The sequence below is a fragment of the Larus michahellis genome, chromosome 1 (assembly GCF_964199755.1).
Source record: "Larus michahellis chromosome 1, bLarMic1.1, whole genome shotgun sequence".
NCBI lineage: Eukaryota > Metazoa > Chordata > Aves > Charadriiformes > Laridae > Larus > Larus michahellis.
In genome coordinates this window covers 44,188,054-44,212,651 of record NC_133896.1, presented here as the reverse complement: position 1 = coordinate 44,212,651, position 24,598 = coordinate 44,188,054, and the positions used below count along the sequence as shown (strand labels likewise).

The window sequence follows — 24,598 nt, the reverse complement described above, 5'->3', positions numbered from 1 at the left end:
TAAAGATGTCAGCTACACACACCAATTAGCTTTGAAGAGAAATCAAAGCAAATGCTTACACAATGTACTGTTAGATTTTAGAGATCGCTACCACAAAGAGACATAGAAAAAAAGCCTGGAAACATTTAAAAAGGATGGGTATACTATGCAGATGATCAAGTACTATCCAAAGTTCAAGTAGCTGCAGTTCACATTTGCAAGGAGTATTCATTTTTATGCTTTGAAGTATGACATTGACACTAATTATTTAAGTTTTGAAAAAAAATCTTGAGCGCGTATTTTTACAAAATTACCAATAATTTACAAAACTATCCCTGGCTCTCCAACATTTAACAAAGTATCACTTGTAATTGCTATTTCTTTCAAAATGTTTTTTTCATTAAATGTAAAGAAATTAAGACTGGGCTGTTACAAACAGGTTGGAAACCCATATTCAAAGCTTACAGGGTTTGTTGAACTGTACTGTCACAGTATTCACCAGAAGGAATTTAACAACAGGACCAAGCCAGGTACCCTAAAACAATGAAGAATTTTCACCTATGCAAAAATCAAGAGCTACTTTCCAGCTACTATCAAAACATAACAGACTCCAAAAATTAACCAAAGAACCACAAGAAATTGCTCAAGAGAAGGAAAGCATGTAATGTTGCTTTTTGGCCACATCTGTGCGGTAGAAAAGGCGTTTCCACCTGAGTTGTTATTGAATCCATGAGGTTGCGCGTGGGTCAGGCAGTCAGGGTGCCTACCAAAGCAGAAGGTAACGTAACAGCACTCAGCTTGCCAACAGACTTTTATTCACTCAGGAGAAAAGCCACATGGTCCCTGTTAGACAGAGGCTGTTGGGTTACAAGTCACTTTCCTGAGTCAAATTCTGCTCTAAGATCAACGTTTCAGGCACCAGTAATGGGAAGGATTGGCTCCCATATATGGCAACAAAAGGCAAATTATTGCTAAGTAAAACAAATGATTTAAAATGTTCCATGTTTTTCCTGGGGAAGATTCATATATGGACCAAAGAATGGAATTTGCAAAACCTTTAATACTGAATTCCAACCCGAGTGCTACTGAGGTACAGAATTGCAAACTATATTCTCTTAATAACTAAATTTCTCTGAGGACATTAATCTGCTTAGAGTCTAAGTGATAATATTTTTCTCCAATAGTAGCTGAACTTTTTGTGGGGGGGTGTTGCTATTTTTGGTTTTTTAGCAGACGACTGGAGGCAGGAGATCAAAGGATAAACATTTCTGCAGCTGTGGATGTACTGGCTTTTATCAGCATGGTCATCACAAGTAGATTCACAGCGAACAACCTTCCCACAACGGCAGGTGTAATTACATTTGTACTTTCTTACACACACACCCCACCTTTACAAAGAATCACTGCACAGCCCTATTCCTAGTCTGGTCAACTTCAATATTTTTTTATAGTTTTGTGCTGTATGAACTTACATGACATGGAATGAAGCAAAACGAACACATTATTTTGTTTCTTTCTTGATATTCAAAAGAAGTACCCCTCCAAGGTTCTTATGAAAAAGTAAGTCACGTGAAGAACTGCTCGGGAAATATATTCATTTCTGCCCACCTGAAGTCAGCTATTGTTGAAGAGTTCAGAGATGGATCAGGAGTGCCTAACCTCAATGTAAACAAATCCCACATATAGAAGTCATGAGAATACATGTACTGATTTTGGCAGTAGATATTCACTGTGGATATCTAGGCAATAAAATCGATGGGAAGGGAATGGAAAAGTATGACACCTTTTATTTCAGGAGATAACACTTAGGTAAAACTCCCAGGCTTAGGGAAACCAGGCTAAGGTGTTTACAGGCTGCATCTAAACAGATATTCAGGCAAGAAAACTCATTCTTAAACTAATTACGTTTAAAATCAAAGAAAGAAGTATGTACCTACATGCTTTTCTGGATCTGGCTGAGATGATATTGAAATCTACATGTGCATCAGTGATTTGAAAGATTAAATCTCAACAAAGATGAAGAAGGATTTAGATGTTTTTGAAAATTCTACCCTTTGCTTTTTACTTTCTACCACATAATGCCATATGTCAATAAGAATATCAACAGAAGAAATTACGGTTTAGTACAATTCTGGTTGGAAATTACTTCAAGTAGATTTAAAACGCACTACTGTAAACAAATACCTGGCTGATATATTTTTTTATACGGCAACAGTAATTAGCAAGGTCCTTCAGAAAACACTATATGCACCTACCATAAACTCACACAATGTACAATAAATCAGAATTCAAAATACTCAAAGGCTTTTACCGTAATTTCGTAAGTTGTTCCAGGGTTAAGACTGGTAAGAAGAACTTCCAAACTATCTGGCTTTGTTGTGACCTGTGTATAAGCTGTTTGCATCCATGGGCAGACCTCTTTGTATTTAACAATATAGGAGAGAATTCTCCCATTCGGATTCCGTGGCGTATTCCATGACAGCAGAATCCCAGCAGAGCCCACCCTTTCACCTGCAAGGAACACAGGGGGTCCAGGATCTAAATAAAATTAAAAAAAAAGTAATTTTTTTTTATATACACACATACACATATATAAAGCAGCTTTTAATTAAGTTTCTAGATGATGGAGACACCTTCACAGTTTTTATAAAGAAATTAGATCATCTGCCACCAGAAACCAGTAAAACTACTGAAAATTAATGTACTGTTGAATAAAAAGATTTTTTTCTGGCTGGAGTCCTGGTACAAAAATGATTAAACGAATTTTGGAACACTGGGAACATTCTTCTATAAGAATGTAAAAAACGTAATGCTCAAGATCTTCATGGACAAAACAGAGTTTAATGCCAATTTAATATTTGAGATATTCTAGCATGCTTAGTTTCAGTGCTTTTCTCTAAAACCACTCAAAATGAAACTGCACTCTCTTACAAAACATGTCTGATATGGCTACAGTTTTCTGAAATGCCTCCAAATTCTGCCACTATACATATGTCGTGGTTTTGGCCAAATTGGCCAAACTGGACAACGTATAAATTGGGATATGGATATTACTACATGACACAATAGCAAATTTTTCTAAAGCTTACAAATTGTTCTCCTTTATGGTTTTTTTTTTTGGCCCTTTTTTTTTGGCCTTTGTTTGTTTGTTTGTTTGTTTGTTTTTAAATAGTCAGGCTAACAGATGACTACAACTACAACTCATATCCAGGGCTGCTTCTTAGAAGTATCTGATACAGAAACTCTCATGCTTTTATAAAACACCTCAGATTCAGTGTATATTTTTATGGTTAAAGAAGATGAAAATTTCTAATGAGTGTTCAAAACTGATTATCATTTCTCAGATACTAATGCACATATAATAAATACAAAAAAGCATATTTAAAAAAAAAAATCAAGAAAATTTCATCAGGCATCATTAACTTACTTGTCACATTTGTTGTCACTGTTCTACTTGCAGGTGAACTGTGTAGTGAAGAAGAAACTGCAGAAACTGTGACATTGTATGCTGTTCCAGGAATAGTATTAGAAAAATCAGCCTGAAATAGGACATAGATTCATTTAAGTCTTTTACCAAGAATCATGAAAATGAAAAAAAAACAACACCAAAATGAAAAGTTTAAGCATTGTATTACTGAAAGTGACCTGTTAATAAGCTTTTAGAAATACAACAGTATCTACAACAGTAAAAATAGTAGTTTACATATTAGCTACAGTACAATATTTTGCCATCTTATTTAACTATAGCCTCTATAAGATTTGTATAACATTCAATATTAAAGAACAACAAAATTAACTATTAATTTTATCACAGAATCACCTATCAGTGTATCTATAGAGGTTTTTCTGTATCATCATTGCTATTAAGGTACATACGAAGCATTATAAAATTCCTTTTTGAAAGAATAAACACAAAAGCAGCCTGAAAAACTTACAAGTTTCTGACCCTTAAGCTACCCCATCTTTTGAAATAAACATATTTAACAACTTCTTAGCAAGCATTTATACAAAATACCTGTATCTTTGCAGTTCCAATGAAAAACAAAAGCAAACCAACTAGAACAACCATTATTTCTGTTAATATTATTATATTTTCCTGAAAGCAGAATCAAAAAGTGCTTCTATTTCTTTTTGATGGCTTAGCAGTGAAATGTTGCCTGCATTAATGATTTAAGCACAGATCTTCCTGGCAAGTACACAATTAATGAGTCTGTATTACTCAGTAGCTCTGCCCTTCCTTTGTTAAACTATTCATGAACCCTTGGGTGACTGGCTGTATCCTTCTAGCAGACTTAAAAAAAAAAAAAAGTAAATTCACTACCTGTTATTAGGTAACAAACTCTGGATGCTGAAATTTGCTCTCACCAATTTTTCAGTAATGATTTCAAATTATATTTGCATTAAATAGCTAAAGAGGTGAGCTTGAATTCCTCATCAGCACAGTGCATAAGGAAAAACTGGCCATGCAAGTCCTGTAATAAAAGCACATACTTGATACTCCCTAACTCCAAGATCTAGGATAACAACAGAACCGTGATCAGGAATAAGATCCACGTGAAATCTGTCTACATGTCCATATGGTAGTCTCCAATACAGTGAAAAAGAATATGATGAAACATTGAAGAATTTAAGTCCTTCGGGCTTTGCAGGTTCTGAAAGAGAATTATGGAATAAAAGACATTAACTTAAATAACCCCCTTTATATATAAAAGCATATACTTGCTACATGAAGGATAATTGCTAATTAGCCTAGATACAGCAGTATAGTTGCTATACTACCTCTAAGACTCAGTTGATAATCTCCAAGCTATGCTGTGCAGACATCCCCATTCACAAAGAGCAAGCTCAAGTATCTCTGCCCAGTGTCCAGTTAACAAAGAATCTCTGCACAGTCCTGGTGCTTCTGCTGTCCTCGACCTTAAGGCTAGCACTACTACTGTCATAACTAGTGCTACTGTTACAATACAAGATGTAGCTGCTGCTTGTTTTTCTTGCTTGCTTGCTTGCTTTTCTTGCTTGCTATTTTTGGAATTCTGGTAATTCCATGAAGTCTAGTGAGTTTAGTTCCCAAAATTTGGATGTTTTACTCCTTTTATTAAAGACAAGTTTTCACCCTACCCCTGTCAAACCATCTCACTTTCTTCTGCCCTTAAATGCACCTTTAAATCTGTATCATCCACTCAAAGCTTAATAATGAACGAGATCTTAGCTTCTTCAAGAGCTCATTAAAACATGAGCTCTTTTAATATTGTATAATTTATCCACCTGTCTAACCCATAGCCATGTTCATCTGTCTCCTTTCTACTTCGGAAAGTACGTGCAGCTAACTACTGTCCCTATGCTTATCTCCCAGGGCAAGCCCAGTCAGTGATGCTATCTGTCACATTTGAGATTTGCCACTGCCCTTGCACTCAGTCCTCAGACTCCCTTCCTAACATGGTTCTTCAGAATTCAAACTAAATCTTCCAGTACTGTTTATACACTAACTCATACTATGCAGTCTGAGTATCATATCACTTCTGTCCAGTAAGAGCTCCGCTCCTTTCTTATTTACCATAAATCTGCTTAGATTATATAGCTTTCACAAACTCTTTACATAGACTACCCAAAGTTGCAGAATCATTACAGATTGCTCCAGTTTTGCCATCAAATAATCTATCTGATATATTAATATATCCAAATATTATATTTAGATTTTATATTCAGTCTGTAATTGGCTAATTTGTATAATTTTTAAATTGTTGCTTTATTTTAATACTAACAGAACAAAAAAAATTAATAATATATGTGGAGGTGTGCAAGTGTAACTGAGAGCATAATTTCTTCCTTTTAGAATACTTTTAGAAATTCTAAGTCCTACTGTTACCATCAGCACTATTATTTCCATGGATCTCAACTTCCTTTAAAGCTGGATTTTATGCTTATAGAGGTCTTTTTACACAGAACCATGATTAATCACTGAGTGTGCAGTTATCACAACACTTAAGTCATCTCTTTACCTCAGTTACATTTCTTCTGACTCAGCAGCAGAAGACAGCATAAAAATGTCCTCATGGAAAGAGAAATTTAGTCCCGTGAAGCTAATGCGCTCTCTACTATTATCCCATGACTGAGAACTACCCTTCCCACTGACATTGAAAAAAATCTTCAGTTCTACCCTTCTGCAGATTTAACCATATATGTGGGAATGCGTATGTGAGTATGGTTCACTCAAGCCTCATTGCACCTGCTCTTCTTCAGTCCTCCTCTCTGTTTCCTGCACACACACCTCTTACCAGCAGTGGTCAGCATATTTGTGTAAAGTATATAGCCAGTATATCTGTGTAAAGCATAGTCAGAACAATTTGCTGTAAATTTCACAATTTCTCCTCCAAAAATACTACTTAATGTCTGCAATATATATTCTGAGTGAATGGACTGAAAATTACTTGAAGTTGAGTACATACATCAGTGAATATGGAGTGCAAGACACAACAACATGTTAATTTTTCCAAAAATTAACCATTATAAACCAGCAGGCTCAGCACCACAACATAATCTCAACACATTTAAGTAAAAGGAAGCACAATTAAGTCAACCAAACTGACTTAAGTCTTCTTTGCATTAGAAAAAAATATTAATTGCAATTAAAGTACTATAGCATTGTGGTCCTAGTTTGAACATTCAAAGACGTGTAAGATTTTTCTTATTAATTTTACCCTCAAGACATTACCTCAAAACAAATGTAAGGATTTTCAACCCTACATCACTTTATTTTAAGGGCTCTCTTTGACCTCTTGCTTCAGTCCGCCTGACCAAGGCAGAAGCGCCAACAGTTTGTCAAGCACTGATCCCAAAAGAGACGTACAAATATCACGACATTTGGTCAAAGTAGTCAATCAATGACAATTTCCAACACTTATCAGGTCTCCCTCATATAACCATATCGTTGCCACAAAAATCCCTATAAAAAGTACTATAAGAAAGTAGTAAAAGAAACTGGCTGAGGTAGTTCTGATGCATCTTTCTGCTCTTTAAATTTCATCTGTAAATTGCAGACACATGTGTCAGTGTTGAGATTTTACCCCACTAAGTTCTAATCACAAACCTAATAAGAAACAGTCCTTGAATGGAGTAGTTTATGATCTAAAGCGTTAACTCTACAAGCATTTGTAAACCTGCTTAACTTCACTCACTGCAAAAAAACTACTGAAATTATATAAGGTATGTGTATGTGTATCAGCTCATGTGCAACTCTTTGCAGGATAAGACCTGAAAAACGATGAAAATAGTAAAAATGGTCAAAAGAAATGCAGCACAGCTAAAGAACTTGTGTTTCTGGTAGCACTAGATGCAGACTGAATAGGGTATAAGTAACGTTTGTCCACAAGCACAGAAAAACTGGTAATGCAAGATCTCTTGAAATTCCAATGTTATTATACAAAGTGAGATGTACAAAGCCAAATGTGCACTGTTATTGACAGCTACCATTCACCCGCAAGGAGAGAATGAAAGAAACAATACAGACCTGTTACAATTTCAATGGAAGCAGAAGTTCCTTCAATATTTCCTCTTAATCTTTGCAGCGTGAAATTATAAATGCCCCCAGCAGTCAGGTCTGTAACACTGAAGTCAGTCAGTGCTCCTGGAATCCTGAACTTTTTTATAAAGGTGTTGTTTGATAAAGATGCTTTATAAGAAGTGAAGTTACTCTTGGTTGGATTCCACATTAAAGTTGCAGAGGAAGTATTTACCATTTTTAATGCCAGACCGCATATCCCAGCTGGTTCTAGAGTGGAAATTATTCAGATTAATAAAGAAAAATGTAATGCTTAGTCCTTTAAAATATAAGGAAAGTACCATCTCCTACAGCTTCATGAAATATTCAGACAAATTTTAGAAGTAAGATTGCATGGATATATAGTAAACAGTGTCATTATGCTGCACAGGGTAAAACCTGGGAATGTATCTCCTGCATGCACTATGTAATTTATGGAAGAAAATTCCATACTTATCGGATCTTCTGTAAGAACAGTAACGTTACTCACTGGTGAAACAGAATGAGAATGGAACACTTTGTAAACAGAAGCAGAGATTTTATTCAGTTAAAAGTTTTCTAAAATACATCATAGGCCACATAATTTCAGAAAAATGTTCATCTGTTCACTTAGGGATACAGTAAAATACATAGTCTCAGTGATTATCCCTTTTTTCCTTTTTAAATATTCTTTTTGGTTACATTAAGATTCCTAAAATCATAGATAATTATTTACAAATAGCACTCCGTTAATCTGTGCAGCACAGCTGCGGTTAGAAAATAAAAATGTTTCCATTCCTCTTAAAAAATGAGTCTTTCAGGTTTTTGATTTATCTTGCTTGAAGATTTCTGAAAAATCCTAATTAGCATAATCCCGTTATGGTCTGGATTATTCATCATGAAAAAAAGTCCTAAAGGTTTGCCATTAAAATGATAGAGTAATCTCTTCATAATCTAGCCGTATACTGGGCTCATCCACAATACTCTTGAAAATATTTGCTTGAGGATAAAAAGCACCTTCAGGACCATGATGATGATTTTTCTGTTGCATTTTCATTAACAAGAATCTGCAGGACTAGATCTGGTTTTCTTCAGAGATTCACTCATCCTTAAACAACTAAGTGCAGAGCCTCCTTTACTGTCTACTGGGTTAAGGAGTTATAGTTCAAACAAACCACACAAAATCCATCGAAGAAGGGAGGAGGTCTATGACATGCACGTGTCTAAATCTCAAAGCTGATTTATTTTCTGATTACACTTAGCTGCTCTTTATCTGCTTTGCCAGTCCAGCATCCAGTATAAATCTATTCCTTCAAATACCTGCCACAAACAAATTATCCTCTTATTGTGCTGTATCACAGCAGCATTGGAAAATCCATGTTTGTGCAGAGACAGAAAACGAGTGTGAGAACAGGTTAATTTTCTGGACCTTGTTAAGCTGTCTGAAGCACAATTCCTCTTACTCTTTTAAGCATTCTGCAGCCTTGTACAGCAGCAATCCTCCAATCTTAGATCACGGGCTTGCAAGAGTTTAAGAGATGCAGAAACAATTGTAAACAAAATGCAAGGTAATTCTTAAAGCTTAGGATGCTATTCTGGCAAGATCTTACTCTGCTAGAGCTGGAAGAATTTTGCGAGTCCACCTCTTTTTTCAAACAGGTATCTGCAACTATGTCTAGACTCCTCAACTTCAACCCAGCAAGTTACATACAAGGCTCCCGTTTAAAAAAATATCACAAGAAGCAGCGGAACTTATGCCCCAAAGTTAAAGTTTCATTTTGAACTGTGTAACCCTTTTGAGTCACTTACACAGAATGATTTAAATGTCTCTGAACATTTACTGTTTTTCAAAAAGAAAAAAAGACAAGTTATAAGGTATTTTCTTACTTGTGATGACTTTTTTCTCCACCGCCACAGAGGAATCCAAGCCTTTAACTGTCCTTAACTGAAAAAAGTATTCTGTCCCAGGGGACAAATTTTTCACTACAGCTCTGCTGTCATAAACAGTTCTGGTAAGTACCTTTTCATTATTCTTCAGAGAATATGAAAGCTATGGAAGAAAAAGAATTTCTTACATCAGACTATTTCACATTATAAAAGTAATGTTCAGAGAGTCTAACTACCTGTTTATATAAAAATATTTACAGTATTTTCCACATTTTAAAGCCAAGAAAAAAATAAAGAATATAGCTTAAGTTTTATATTATGTTCCACAAGGCTGATCCCCTACTTACTCGAAATTCCTTGGTGAAGGCAGTGATTTTAATCTTTAAAAATAGATGGAGGAAGCAAAGTTAAGTCACGGCTTACAGGTTTTGTTCTCAGAGGAAGGATAATAAAGTGTACTCTGACTGCTCAGTCACACAGCTGTACTGATGAGCTGTGCAATTAACTACAAGGTAGAAAGAATGAGAATAGACAAGGGGTAGAAAAGCAGCCTAAGGATTAATCAACAGGATAAGAATTATTTTTTTTTAATTCTAAAATGGAGACACTGCCGAAATCTCTGTACCTTTCTGGCGAAAAAAGAAGAAAAAAAAAGAAAAATTAAACAAAACCAACCAACGAATCAACAAACAACCGTGCACTGTTCAGAGCTGAGATTCTGCAAAGAGTCCTAAGGAACCAGCCACTCAACGCTGCTCACTGGTATACTTTGAAAACTCACTTGTTTAGAGCCACTGCAGAGAATAGAAGTGCTGCAGATACCAAGTGATTGAATATTGGGCACCTAACTCCTAGAGGCTGTGAGGGTTCCTTCTGACCTCCTAGATAACTCTAAGGTGAGAAAAAAAATTTCCTGTGATAGTCCTTTCTGTGGACATAGAAAACTGTTGCTGCAGACTGTTTCATACCTGCACTAGCGAAAGGCAAGACGCACACTGTGTCTGCCCTGTGGAGGAGAGCTCTAGACAAGCATCTCCAGCACACACACAAGGGTTTCTCAGACGTGGCAGTTAGTACTAAGAGATCAAGAAGGTTTGCAACTGCCTTCATCAGTGTGTCCTGTCCTTTCCTCCAACAGAAGAGGGATATTCTACACATGGCAATGACCTAAAAGCACTTCGGTTCAGCTGCTATTCATTTGGGGAGGAACGATCCAATTCCCCTCTGTATATTTTACCAGCACAGTATCTGTTAATACACGCTAAATCTTGAAGACTGTCATCACCTTATTAGAATTACAGCACTGCAAAATGCTAGAAGCAAAGCTATAGATTAAAGATTTACATCTAGTATAAACAAGTTTGGAAAGTACCTTTTGTATGCTTTTCGCTCTACAAACTACAATATATTGCATAGAAAGTTGGTGAGCTGGGATAATTAATTTTAAATGATTAGTAAAATGATCCCTTTTATGCAGGTGCACCTTACTAAGCAACCAGTCTACTGAAGCCTTTCTCATTAAAGATTTAAAGATAAGCTCATTTATTCAGACAAAGCACTGTCTAATGTGGCTGCTTGCTCTATGAGATGCTGAACAATAATACTGTGCCATAAAGATTAATATTACAGATGACAATTACTTTCCACAGGATGGTAAAAATAACCTGCCCATGTACAAAAGTATATCTGAACTGGTTCAAAACATGAATGAGAGAACTGAATTTAATTTTAAAATTTTTAAAAATACTCCAGGCTACATCAGCAAATTGTGCTGTGATAAGTTAACTGGCTACTCTTACTCATTCGGATCAATACAGCTTTACGCTAAAGAAGAGAGAAAAAATGTCAAGAAACTATACTAAGAACAGTCAGATTTCAAGTTTTAGGTAAGGATAGAATAAAAATCATGGGGAAGGGGAAAGAAAAGAATTGGACACTGTAATATTGGGGTATAAACTGTGCAAGACCATTAAAGCAAAGTCTCATGGTACTGCTACATACTAAAGAAGTAGTAGTGCTACATACAGAAGATATATTTAAAGAACAGTTTACTATCACAAAGTTTTATTGACTGCATGACTGTGGTCATACAGTGACTGCAAAATGCAAAGGATAATACAAGACAGACTGCAAAAGACAGGATACAAAAGAGAGACCAGTTGAATGTTGTAGTGAAACATGACCCACAGACGAAGTATTTAGATGTCGCAGTGGGTTGTTTCTGACCAGAGAACTGAAAGAACAGAAATAACTCTAGAATTTGTGCTAAGAGTTGCAAAGGTTATGGTTCAAACTACAAATGCTGAAGAGTCACTCTATAATAGCAACCATGAAATATTAATACTCAGCTTCTTTGTAAGAATAAAAATAAAAAGTCCAGCATAGTGACATGTAATTTGAAAAGCAGAAATATTTTAAAATGAACAAGTAAATCAAAAGGAAATTATGAGGAGCACCCAAAAGTGTCATGGTATGAAAAACACTGAAATGCAACTATAATACATAATACACTACTCAAGAAGTTTGTAGAGGGAATGTAGAAATAGCAAAAACATTTGAACAGTAAAGACGATTACTTTAAAAAAGATATCCTTACAAAACTGTAGATCATGTCAAAACAAGAAAAATAAAAACTATAAACTTGTCTAATTTATGCAAACTAACTGAAGAAACACAGGTCAGCAAGCCAAAAGAGACACTGAAGAGCAAATTGAAATGGTATAACAGCTAATGAAAACAATAATTTAAACACACAATCAGCTTATCTGGGTGTTGGGGTGGCCATTAGCTGACCAAAGCACAAAGGCAGCTCTCAGTATAGACAAGCCCATATAAGAAATAATAACAGTATGATTTGTTTCAATGGTCAAGGATGATTCCACACCAGAATCATTATTAATGAACTATGAATTTTGAGTCAAATTGAGATGTCTCAAATTGAAATGTCCACAGGAGAGGTTTTTAAGAAAGTCTGACAGCAGTCAGAAGTAAGCAGCATGTTATTGCCTAGGAAAGGAATAGGAAGCAAAGCAGAAAACGCTATTAATCTTTTGATAACTCTATTATGCACCCAATCTCAAGAAAGATACCAAAGGCTTAGAAAAATAATTAAAAAAAAAAAAAAAGAGATGTAGAACAGCTTCCACATAAGAACACTTCACAAAAGACAACTGAAAAATTAAAGCTTATAAAATCATGAAAGATATGGGTATGGTAAATAGGGAAGTATTAGCTCTTTATAATACCGCAAGAACGTAAGGAATACCAGGTTTAAAATAAAAAAAGTGTACTCTTTCAAATAGAGCATAAAAAAATTGTGAGGTATAACGGTTTAAACAAATTCAGGAGAAAAAGTTACTGTTTTTTTATGTATGTCCAGTTTCAGCCTATCACTCAGGAAATCCCTAAACTACTTAGTGCGCAGGGCCAGGACGGTATGGGAGGTATCAAATGTTTGCAGTCTTGTCTTGTAAATTGCTATATTTAAAAAAAAAAAAAAAGGTTTTATTCTGTAACTTTCTAAACAAAATATTTACATCCTTCTATAAAGAATTATTTTTCTTTATTATGCAGTTTAATTAAATTAACTTGTATTACAAACTTGGAAAGCTAAGAAAAAACGCTTACATTGCAGTTGCATTCAATCCTTGACCTGTAATCTTCTTTTTTATTGCACACTAGCTGAAAAACCAGGTTTTGAAAGCTTTTAAAAGCATAATTTTATAATTCTTTAAAAAAAAAAATATGTATTATGAAGTACGTATTTAGCTGATCTTCTCCCATAGCAGTATTTCCCTCCCATACTTATTTGAACTATAGAGACAAATATTTATTGTTGGGTTTGCAGTACACATAGGATGATAATTTCAATGAGAAATTAACAAATAAATAAAAAAAAAATAGATGTAAAGGATTGCATTGGTTTCTTTCCATTCTTATCTCACCTGAAACATATCAAATCCTCCTCTTGGTAGTTTCCAAGAAAAATAGACTGTATTTTCTTCTTGCCCAAACACCTGTAAATCTGACGGTGGATCAGGATCTGAGGTAAAGCAGTGGATGCAAAATTTAACATCAAAATAATCTATATTCATTTGAAGGAAATTAACATCTACAGAAGACACTGCTGTAATTCATTATTTTATAGTTCAGTGTAGAAAGACTACTTAAGAAGAATATAAAATAAATTAAATTCACCTCTACATATTAGCAATAGAATCAGAAATAAAAGCAATTTTGTAAATTTTTATGGAAAAGTTGTATCATCCTAATACTACTGCTGATTCAATTACTGGAAGAATCCCATTAACTACAGAGGAAATTTACTTGTGTTTTAAAAGCTTTTATTTACTTAGTAACTTTTAAGGATGTTTAGATTGACAAGAAAGACATATATACATTAACCCAGACATTGTTAAGATGCATTGATTTAATAAGGAATAGCTTTTCTTAGACAACACCTTAAAATGTAACAACCCTAGTTAACTGAAATCATTAAAAGTTATTAATAAACCAGGAACCTACAGGTGCTAATCTTGAGGATAGTGGGGTGACTTCTTTTTAATCCTTTGGCTGTCACAATACTGATTAAGAAATCAGTGCCTGGCAGAAGACTCTCAAATTTGTACATTCTACAAAGATTAAAAAAAAGAGATTGTGTTCTTTAGGATTTTAAAAATGCATGTTTTCTTCATATGTTAATTCTTCATAGTATTATGGATATTATTTACACATGATGCATGTATACTTGTGTATATGTTGTCAGTCAAAAACTATTTTAGTATGATAAAATCTTAAATATGATGCATCACACTATGGTTCACAGCAAGTTCAAGTTCAAGTAGAAAGTCTTAAAAGATTAAATTAAAGATCCAGAATGACGCAGAGGTTCTACTGGTGCTCACTCCAGTGCGGTATTTTGTTTGCTCTTCTTTGCACAAACATATCATGTGAGATTTGTAATTTGCTAAAAAATGCAATTCTTAAAATAATCTTTTTTTCACATAGGTATAGCAATGTATATCAACTAAAACACCAAATACATATCATATATAAGTAACACTGCAGCCTATTTATTTTAAATATACAGTGAAACATCTATTTTGAGTTCACGTCAGTTATTTTTTAAATGTAATCCTCATACCTTACACCGGAATGTAACATTTTCTCCTCATTGAAGACCTTACTGTTTATTGAAATAACATATCCATCAAACGTATTTTGGGCTGGTGGCCAGGTAACAGTTACTGACTCAGAGTCTCTGCTACAGTTCAGATATTTAACTGCGCTTGGTACTGTGTGACAATAAAAAAAAAGCATTACTTTAAAAATACTTTTAAAATACATTACTTTATGACAGGACTCATGTCATCAGAATGCAATGAAAATTGCACAAAAATAATGTCATGTCCTTGCTTATCTCATGGACACACAAACTAATATCACTGCGGTAATGTGTATAGGGACTTCATTATCCACAAGATGCAGAGCCAAACTGTTTCCTACTCTGTAATGCTACTGAATGAAGTTCTGGCACCACTGTTGTGGAGTTCCTCAAAAATGAACAATTGCTCAAGAAAAGAAATGTCAGTATAACAGGTAAGATACTGGGCTGAGACCAAAGTCCCCACTAGCACAGAATCTTGTATTCAACAGTGGCAAAAAGTGTAGGTCTACAGAAAAGCAAGACTTGCATAGAGTGATAATCCCCTTCCATAATCTCTCAGACTGTGGTTTGCAGCCCAAGTATTTCCTGAGTCATTGGTGATACCTGAATAGACTTATTCACAGCGACATCAAAAAGAAGCAACATACTTGTGTTACAAGTGAAAGCCTGATATAGACAGAGAGGAGAAACATAATTCCAAAAATGAGAGAATCATTTAAAATGAACATATTGGCTGGTGTGAGAAAAAGAAGCAGAAAAATCTGACTTCAAGGGATGTTAATTTAGAAAGGAAAAAAATAACAATGAAAGAATAGTTTTTAAATGTATAATGGAAGGAAGCTACTAGCAGCTAGGAGAAGAACTAGAACTAGAATAAAACAGATTTACTAACCCGAAGTAAACTACACATAGAAAACGCCAAATTTAGTCCTGATGTAATGGGAGACCAATGAGAGAATAACATAAAACTAGTTTAGCTCTGAACACCAAAGTGTGTTCAACCTAGCTGAAGTGAGAAATCAAATGTTAAACAGAAGTCTAAGGAAAAAGATTTTGTTTTCTGTAATGTTGGTAGACAGATATTGTGCAAGTATCAGTTCCTGGAGTGTACACCTGCTTGGATCATTATGAAGTTAACATTGGTAGTTCATTGTAGTTCACGGTAACCATACTCCAATTCCCACTTTTAAAGAACACAAGCAGTCAAAGAATAAGGAAAATAACAATGAAAGAGAATAAGGAGAAAATTATGAAGATGAATGAATTGCTTTTCTCTATTTGAGACAAAAATAAAATTGAAAAAAACAGTAGAAGAAAGCAAGACATATAGATGGAGTAAAATAAATGCTGAATTTGACAACATTGTGGTCTCACCTGTCTCTATTTCCTTTGTCACAAAAATGCTGTCTCTGAAACCTTCCTTTTCTGTTCGAATTGTAAAGTTGTACAGCTTACCAGGAGTAAGGTTAGAAAATGTTGCTGTTTCTTGCTTGACCTTCTGGACCTAGAAAACCAAATACAGCTTTCACAGAACTGCTTGCAAAATTTACTTATTTTATATAAATGGTACCTCCACTTATTCCAATAGGAGACATGGCATTTAATTTAGCCTCTCATTACTTAATAGGAGACTTGAAAAAATAACTGCAATGCCTATACACAAGTGGTCTTTTAAAAAACATACCCTGAAAGCACTTGCACAGTTTATACATGTGACTTCGTATTGATGAAAATCTCCATCAGCACGGTCCCAAGCAATCTGTATTGAAGTGTCCGTAATGTTACCTTCTCGTATGTTGAGTGGAGCTGCCAGACCTACAGAAGCACATAAACCACATTATTGTTCAACCCAAGGCTTTGTTCAATCCGACACTTTTTATATCTCCTGTGGAGTCATAAAAGTGAAGACGATCAGTAACAGTTTCAAACAAATAGAGGGCAAAATCCCATCTCAGGAATGCAACCACATGGACATTCCAAAATAGGAAAATGGAGGAAGAACAAATAGATAATACTGCCACTATTCAAAGAAAATTGCTTGCTTGCTTATCTTAAACTCACATGGGGCTGAACATGCACTTCTCCCTGAGGATAGAGCTGGCACTCCTAGGAAGAAAAATCCTCCAGAAAGAAGTTAATCCCTCCAATACCACCACCATAGTGCTCAGGATGTACCTAAATTTTGTCAAACTGCTCAGCAAGACAAATACACTTTATCCCTAATTAGTACAGCCTTGTATGGTACAATTCAGATCCCATTACCGAGGACCTTCCATTCTTCTCTGCATCTCTTTCACCCCTACTACAGCTCTTTCTGGCTGGAATGTACCAAAAATTATACTTTTTCTAAGAAAAACTGTATACATGCAAGGGGCCAGTTTGGTTTTTTTAATTCCAAGTTTTTGGGGACCTAGAAGAGACAGACCAAAACTAAGTTTTCTAAGGCAGTTTCACGCTGAATTTAGGAAATACTTTCATAAGATTCATCAAACCCCAAGTTTTTATTAAAACTATTTTTTAAGAAAAATCAGATTTCAATGTTTTCACTATTTAGGGAAGAATTTTTCTGTCTTGCAGTCATTCTCTTCTGTCTTCCTTGCTTCTTTTTATCCTTTCTTAATTTTTCCTTTTATAATGTTCCTACTCTGAGAGAAATAAAGTAGAATTTCAAAGGAAAATGCTAAAACAGGAAAAGAAAAACTTCTAGAATTATAATTACCATTAAAAATAGGAAAGTCAAAACATAGAATTTCAGCAGGTATTTTAAAACAGTTCTTAAGTTCTGACTAAAAATCCTTTTTAAAGGCCTTGCTAGAAGGAGTCCCCTTCCAATAATACTTTTTAAAATGTCATTGTTATTGAATTTATTATCTTGAAAAATGGGAATCTCAATGCTTTCATTATTTACTTAAAGATGAACTGGGAGGAAGAAACTTACTAATTTCAAGACACAGAAATAATTCCATTGATACTAATCTTCTTGACTAAACCAAATGATAAAAATGTGGGATTTTTTCCCACAAGGACAACAATTTAACACAGCCTAAATTCCTGAAATACTTGCTAGACATTTTTATGGACCTGATAAAAAAAAGCAGTTTAGAAAGTTTAGAAATGATACGGGATAGTTATAGTCTTGTTTAAAAACCAGCTAGTGTTAGTATAATTATTAATTGCTTTCACAGCTATATCAAGGTGATTTTTAAATAGCCTGTGTTTTCTACTGCACTGAAATCAAAATAAAGTTAAAAGAATTTATAAATCAAAATTCAATTTGGTGCAATTTTATAGGAATAAACTTAAAATACTCACATGTTTTTACACCAGATACACAATAAAAAGAGCTCAACATTTTTCCACTTTTTGTGGAGACACAAAAATCATATTCTGTTCCTGCAGTAAGGTTCTCAATTCTTATTTTACTGTCGCTTTTTAAAATGAATGTCACATTAGGTCCTCCTTTACTTGCAACATATATACCATCAAAAACTCCAATATCAGGCATGCGAACAAATAATACCACAGCGTTGCTATATAGCACATAAGGAACTACAATTTGAACAGGCTTGGGTTCTAAGGGAAGAAGGAAAAAAAAAAAAGCCAGATGTTAAATCAGTTGAAAATAAATTCAGTGAAAACCACACAATAAATCTGAAGCAACTGCCCTGAGAAATATGCTTGCCCCGTGCAAACAAATATCTACCATAATAAACCACATCGCTCAGAAACAGTAAACAACCTAATCTTTTTAGGTGTTTAGTACTGGAATCCTAAAAGCATTTGACAAATGATTTAGGAATCAAAGCAAGTTAGTCTTCTGAAGGTACCAGTGAATTACTTTTTCAACCACAACTGTACCAAGAGGGTAAGTCAGGAGAGCTGAAAAAATATATAGAAAGGTACAGGTGGACAGGGAGATGAGCATGAAGAATGAGATACATTTGATGGATGCAATATTGATGTGTTTCGTTTTCTTCCCTTACAGCTGGCTCTGACAACTGTGAAAAATCACATCTAGAATTTTCTGTCATCTCTGTCTTGAATGAGGTATTAAATCTAATTCTATATAAAAAATTCTGGAAAGACTAAGCCTGATAACCTCCAAAATACTGAAATCATTTAGAAAAAATGACAACGCAGCATTTCATATATCTATAACCTGACAGCGGCAGCCTTCATATACCGCATGCGTAAGTGGATCCTACCCATTCCTTTCACATATGGAAAAAATGTATACTGTGCCAAAAGCATTTCAATATCTTGATAAATTATGACTAACAGGAAAGACCCTTTGATAAACAATGTAAAGTTTCTACCTTTCAGCTACTACTACTTCTAACTTTGAAGTTCTAACTTCCTAACTTCTAACTCCCAGCACTCTCTCACAAATAGCAGGCTAATTTGTCTCTCATGGTTCACAGAACACCTAATGCATCTGCAAAAATTAACGGTCTGTTTCAACCATTCCAATATTTTGTTATTTCAGTGCAAATCAGTGATTCACTAAATTTCTTCTGTCAGTGGGAAGAGTATTCCCCGCTATAGTCCTCATCACAGCCAAACAATGTTCACTACTATCAATGTGTTTCCCAAAGCTGCACCTCCTTGAAAGTTATCAGCACCTGCTTTCCTGTTAACAGCTAGCATTGGATCGGTACATTTCACATTCTAATTTTGATCCTTGGCAAATTGGCTTGCTCTACCAAATCAGTTAGATGATAGTAATGATAACGAGACTGATGTGTGTATTATAGTCTGTAATTTCCACTGTTAAAAGATATCTTACTTAAAGTGCATTGAATAGTCTTCAGCTCACTCATAGTTCCATTACTGACACTTGCCACAGCTATTTCATAAGCCATTCCAGGAATTAGGAGATCAATCTTAAATTCTTCTGTATTGTTTACTAAAAACTTCATAGTGTCATCTATGGCTGCATTAGGTTTCACTTGAATGTAGGATTCATGACCCTCCTGTGGCAGCTTCCAGTGAAGAATTACACTCTCTTCTTGTACATCCTCTGGGCGAATATAAACAGTTGTAGGTGGACTGACAGCTTGAACAAAGAAAAAGATGTCAGTATGAAACCATAGATCAAACTTACTGTCAGTTTACAGTCACTTACTAATGATGCCTTTTGGTTTATTTTTTCTTCTAAAAATTTCATTATTTTAAAACTACTAATTCACTTAATTATTTCTTAAAATAATTTGTAGACAGCCACCTGTTACAGGCAGATTCTGCTTTCTGTTTTCTCATAACAAAACGGGACTCATTTTACAAGCATACTCTGTTCCATTGGATATATACAAAGCAACAAAGATGACACAATCAGAGTCACAGTGCCTATGATTAGAAAACTAAATTAATCTGTCTTCACCTACATAATTTGAGAAGTCATGGTAATGTTTCTACTTTGTTAAAATTAAATATACAAGTCATAAATATTTATCAAATAGGATGTCACTTCTTTAGAGTAGAATAATGTGCTTTACGTAAGTGAATAAATAAATAAGGGGATAGATACGTTCACTCTTTTAGAAGGTTCTGAAGGTTAGAATCAGTAAACAGAGAATACAGAAAAGAATTCCCCTGACTTTTCCACAATACATCCCAACAAACTGCAATCTGTACATGGCCTTAAAAATACTTTTGTGCCTTGTGTTTTCAATGTAAACTCTTTCTAGTGCAATAAAACCTCCAGAAAATGGATACATCACCTGTTGTGATTAATATAGGCTTCTCATGGCAGCTTAGAGTTCCTTTTTCTGCTACATTCTGTAAATATACCTGATACCGATGATAAGGTTTTACATTTCCTATTACTATTGAAGCCTTGCTTTTTTCAACTGGCAGCTGTTCCCAAATGTTGGTTTCAGTATCCAAAATGTTGACCAGGTAGTAATGAAAAGAAGCACTGGATGAATGTTGTGGAGGTTCCCACTTTAAACATATTTCTGCAGATGAAACATATGTAGCCTCTAACTTCTGGGAGTGCAAGGGTCCTATTGAATGAGATTAGGAATAGAAATAGGATAATAGCTTCTGTTGTCTCTTACCAATAACTAACCTTTGTTTCAAATACAGCCTAAAAAGCTAACAGTACACACTTACTTACATAAATGCTAAATAGTAACAAAGCAAATCAAACAAAGCAATTTTGTCTGTATAATATTGATATGCATGGGAATAGTCTCACTATGTAATTAAGGTTTCCTGAATCACCCAGCTCTTTATGTAGAATTCAGTCTCCTCACTCAGGTCCTCTCTCTTGTACTTCAGTCAGATCAGAAACACCATCTAAGCAAATGGTATGAATTGCCCATGTTGGTTAAAACCTGCTACTAATGAATTAAATGGCAAAATCTACTGAATTTCAGAAAGTGTAAATGTTCAATTTTTACCAATCATTTTTAAACAGTTCTTCATTATGTCTCCAACATCTCGTCCAACAACTCAGTCACCAGTCTAAAAATAAGTATTGGTCCTATTTTTCCTTGCCTGGACAATCATGTTTCTGTAGATAGCAATGTTGCAGCTGAAAAGCTGATTTTGGAGGTGAAATATGTATTTGCTTCTCATAGAAGAAAGCAGGGATATCTTTCCTCCATTATAGAGGTAACCTGCATTACAAGGTCTTATGTACAGAAAACAAACCATCAGATTAGGCAGCAGAGAGGCTAGTAGGCACAGGAGATGAGAGGACCCTCAAGTACACTAAAGCAGCCCAGAGGAAGTAGTGAATTCTACAAAATGCACTTGCTGGAGAAAAGGAACAGTTCTTCCCTCTAAAGAAAAATCTGTATTTTGTTCTGACTTGAAGAAAATGGACCTCTGTCTCACCTTTGCACTGCCTTGACAGAATTGGTAAACATGTTAGGGCAGTATGTTTTCTTTAACTTTTGCAAATCTGTGTATTTTCCCAGTACCAGAGAAAGGGAAACCTGAAGAAAATACACACGTAAAATTGTGTCCGTGAAGTAATTTTTCCTTGAGGACATGTCCATTTCATCACCTTTAGATGCAAAGATATTTTTCACCTCTACCAACTGGCAGGTTTCATTTGATTTCATTCATCTATATTTTACTAGAATACAAGTTAACTGGTTCAGGATTTTTTCTTATGCCATACTGCATCTTGCAGTGGGTCAAAACACAATGTTTTTTCAAACCATGAAGATTTTCTTAATCTTTACAGCAGATATATAGGGCTACCTCTATCTATTCCAACAAAAACTTTTACTTCAGATGGGAATACATGCTTCTGCATTTCATCAGCATGGCCAAAAAATACCTTACTGCTACTCTGATATCCAACTTTCCCTTTGGACATCAGTAGGAATTCTGTGACTAAAATTATGTTAAGAATAAGCTTTTAAAATATACTTCACAGAAACAGAATTTGTAGCTAGCTTTCTGCTTGGGGCCACTGAAAACTCCAGAGTTTTTCTTCATCAGTCTCAATCCACTATACCAACTGGTCAATCCTGGATTCAGAATTCATGTTCAGAATTATTTATATTTTCAGACTAAATATCACCAAAAGGAATAGTATAATTAAAGGAAATGTATAAAAAGTGTATGATTATCTGGTTATTACTGCTATTTATTTTCATAACTTACTTGTTTCTACCTTCAGAATTGGACTTAAGGTAGTCTGTGCCCCTTCTGGGTTCCTTGCAGCTAATAAAAAACTATAGCAAAGGCCAGGAGACAACTGCACGATTTTTGTTTGAGTTGTATTCACAGGCAAGCTCAGAATGTATGGCTTCCACTGATCAAAATAGTACTTAATTATAAACGCAAAGCCTGACTTAAGCCATATGTCCATATCACTCCACATAAATATAGCTTCAGTTGTCTGGACATCACGCACACTAAACGTGAAGTTTTCTGGTACCAGAGGTACTGAAAAAGAACACCAAAAATGAAAAAAATCATTGAAAATCATGAAAAACTTTTTATATGTGTGTCTTCAAAGATAAACATAATCAGGGGAAGGCTTTTAAAAATAAATGCAAAAGACAGGAAGAAATATAGTTACATTCGTATTCACAAATATATGGTAGCTGTATATAGCAGAAAAATCCAGTGAAGAAATAGCCTGGACCAGTGGCATCTCTCTGAAGGGCATAGCAGTCCGTTTCATTTTCTGGTATCATTGACAAAGTTGAGATAGGAGCGTTTAGAATATAAGGAGATCCATCTGTCCACAGGAGCTGACCTTCTTCCTACATTGAAAAAAAAATCAAACAAAAACTCCATATATTTTTATGTCATATTGATGAATTATTAAGGCTTTTGTCATTGCAAGCATATCTCCTAAACATCCAAAATTTACATACTTCATTTATACAAATTAATTATATAGGTAAGTTTTGAATGAAGTAAATGTTTCAGTGTAAAACTCAATCCTTTCTATTACAATAGATTACAAGATAATAATATAAGATAATAAGGCTAATGTAAAGTGTTTGATCATTACAAACAATAATGGATAGCAGATACAGATCAAAATAGGGTTAAAGAAGGAGAAACTGTGAGAATACAAATGCTACAGAACTAATCCTGCTCACAGTGTCACTAATTTTTATCAGTGTCACAGTGCCTGGCAGTTTTCCTAAGGCTGATGAAATCTTCTGAGTAGGTTATAGTCTCAACTTTCATTTAATTTCATAGAACATTTCAAGTCCCATAGGTAGTGGGAGAAAAAAACCTTGAAATTAGAAATTTAACTCCCCAGTGGTTCAAATATGAAAGAGAAAGCAAAAATAATTGAGCCTGTATTTTTTATCTCAGATTTTAAACAAGTCCTGCAATTCCTATTGTGTGTTCCATAATCTTTGAACTCCTGGGCTAAGTAAAATCTGATGTAAATACAATTTGGAGTTCTCATAAGATTAGAGCAAATGACAACAATGACATTTAGAAGGTCTGTAGCATGTTCATGCAGTACTTGAACACACTAATTAAATACAAATATTTAGAAAAGAAGTGCTTGAAAAACAAGCATTTTATTATTATTCTATGCTGTTCTTAAAACAAGGTACTCATCTAGTTCATTTAAGTGACTAGACTCCCACAAACAGAAAAACGCATGTAATGATTAAACAGTTGACTAACAGACAAATTCCAAACTGGCAATGAACTCTTTCCTGTGTAATCAGAGTTTAAAAAGAAAAAAAAAAAAACACTTTCCTATCACTTTTTCCAACCTGCAAAAATATCACGGTCTCGCGGGACGTCTATTTCTGTCAGCCTCTTACAAATACTACCTTACTTCTAAAATACCAAGTTGGTTAAGATTAATATCACTATAGTGTAAAAATTACAGAATTCTAAAATCTCATGCCTAAAACAATATTACATGTAAAATGCATATATTACTGGTGCTTTACTACCAGGAAGGTTAGAGTGCTTCTCTAACCACAAACCTGCACAGGTCTGGGTTTCCTCAGTTTGCATGTTATCCCACTCTGACTTGTTTATGTAGCCCCATTAAGTTATTTAACAGAGTCTGCAAAAAGAAATTTTCTGTCTGTAACATCACCTACCACCTGCCCTTACAAATAAAGTTTGTTTTTACTGTTTTTCAACGCATTTATTTTAAAATTAATTTGACCAAAACAATATTAGATTTCAGAGTGTAGATTTTCCAAACTGAAAAACAGTGGCTTCCTCCCAACCTTCTGATACTCACCACGAAAGAAGTTTTCACTAAGCCTAATCACAGGAAGACTGGATCCCCCCACATTCCTGGCAGAGTGCCTCCATCTTTCTGAGAGCTTTCCCAGTACTTTTATGTATCTCTGTAGCTGTTCCCAAATCATGCACCACACCGCAGTGAGTCATTTCATAAAAAGAGTTGGCGTTAAGAACATTCATATCCCAAATATGAGTAACAGGAAACTTTTAAGAAGAAATATCTCGGTCCACTCCCTTCTTCCACTGGCTATCCAGCATCCATCCATACTGGACAGACCTTGCTAAGCTCAACACTCAACATTTCAGAAACAAAACTGAGAAAGCCAACCCCAGACTTTGCTATC

General features: G+C 34.8%; 1 protein-coding gene across 1 annotated transcript in view; it reads right to left on the bottom strand.

Annotated features, from left to right (window-relative positions):
* The window catches only part of PTPRQ (protein tyrosine phosphatase receptor type Q), a 110,457-nt gene extending 105,658 nt beyond the window's left edge, over positions 1–4,799 (bottom strand). Inside the window, exons 1-3 of the mRNA XM_074599951.1 lie at positions 3,995–4,799; positions 3,407–3,518; positions 2,291–2,517 (exon numbers count right to left, since the gene is read on the bottom strand). Coding sequence (XP_074456052.1) covers positions 2,291–2,517; positions 3,407–3,518; positions 3,995–4,048 — 393 coding nt within the window. The 5' untranslated portion in view covers positions 4,049–4,799. The remainder of the gene's footprint in view (positions 1–2,290; positions 2,518–3,406; positions 3,519–3,994) is intronic.
* Positions 4,800–24,598: the final 19,799 nt, after the last annotated feature.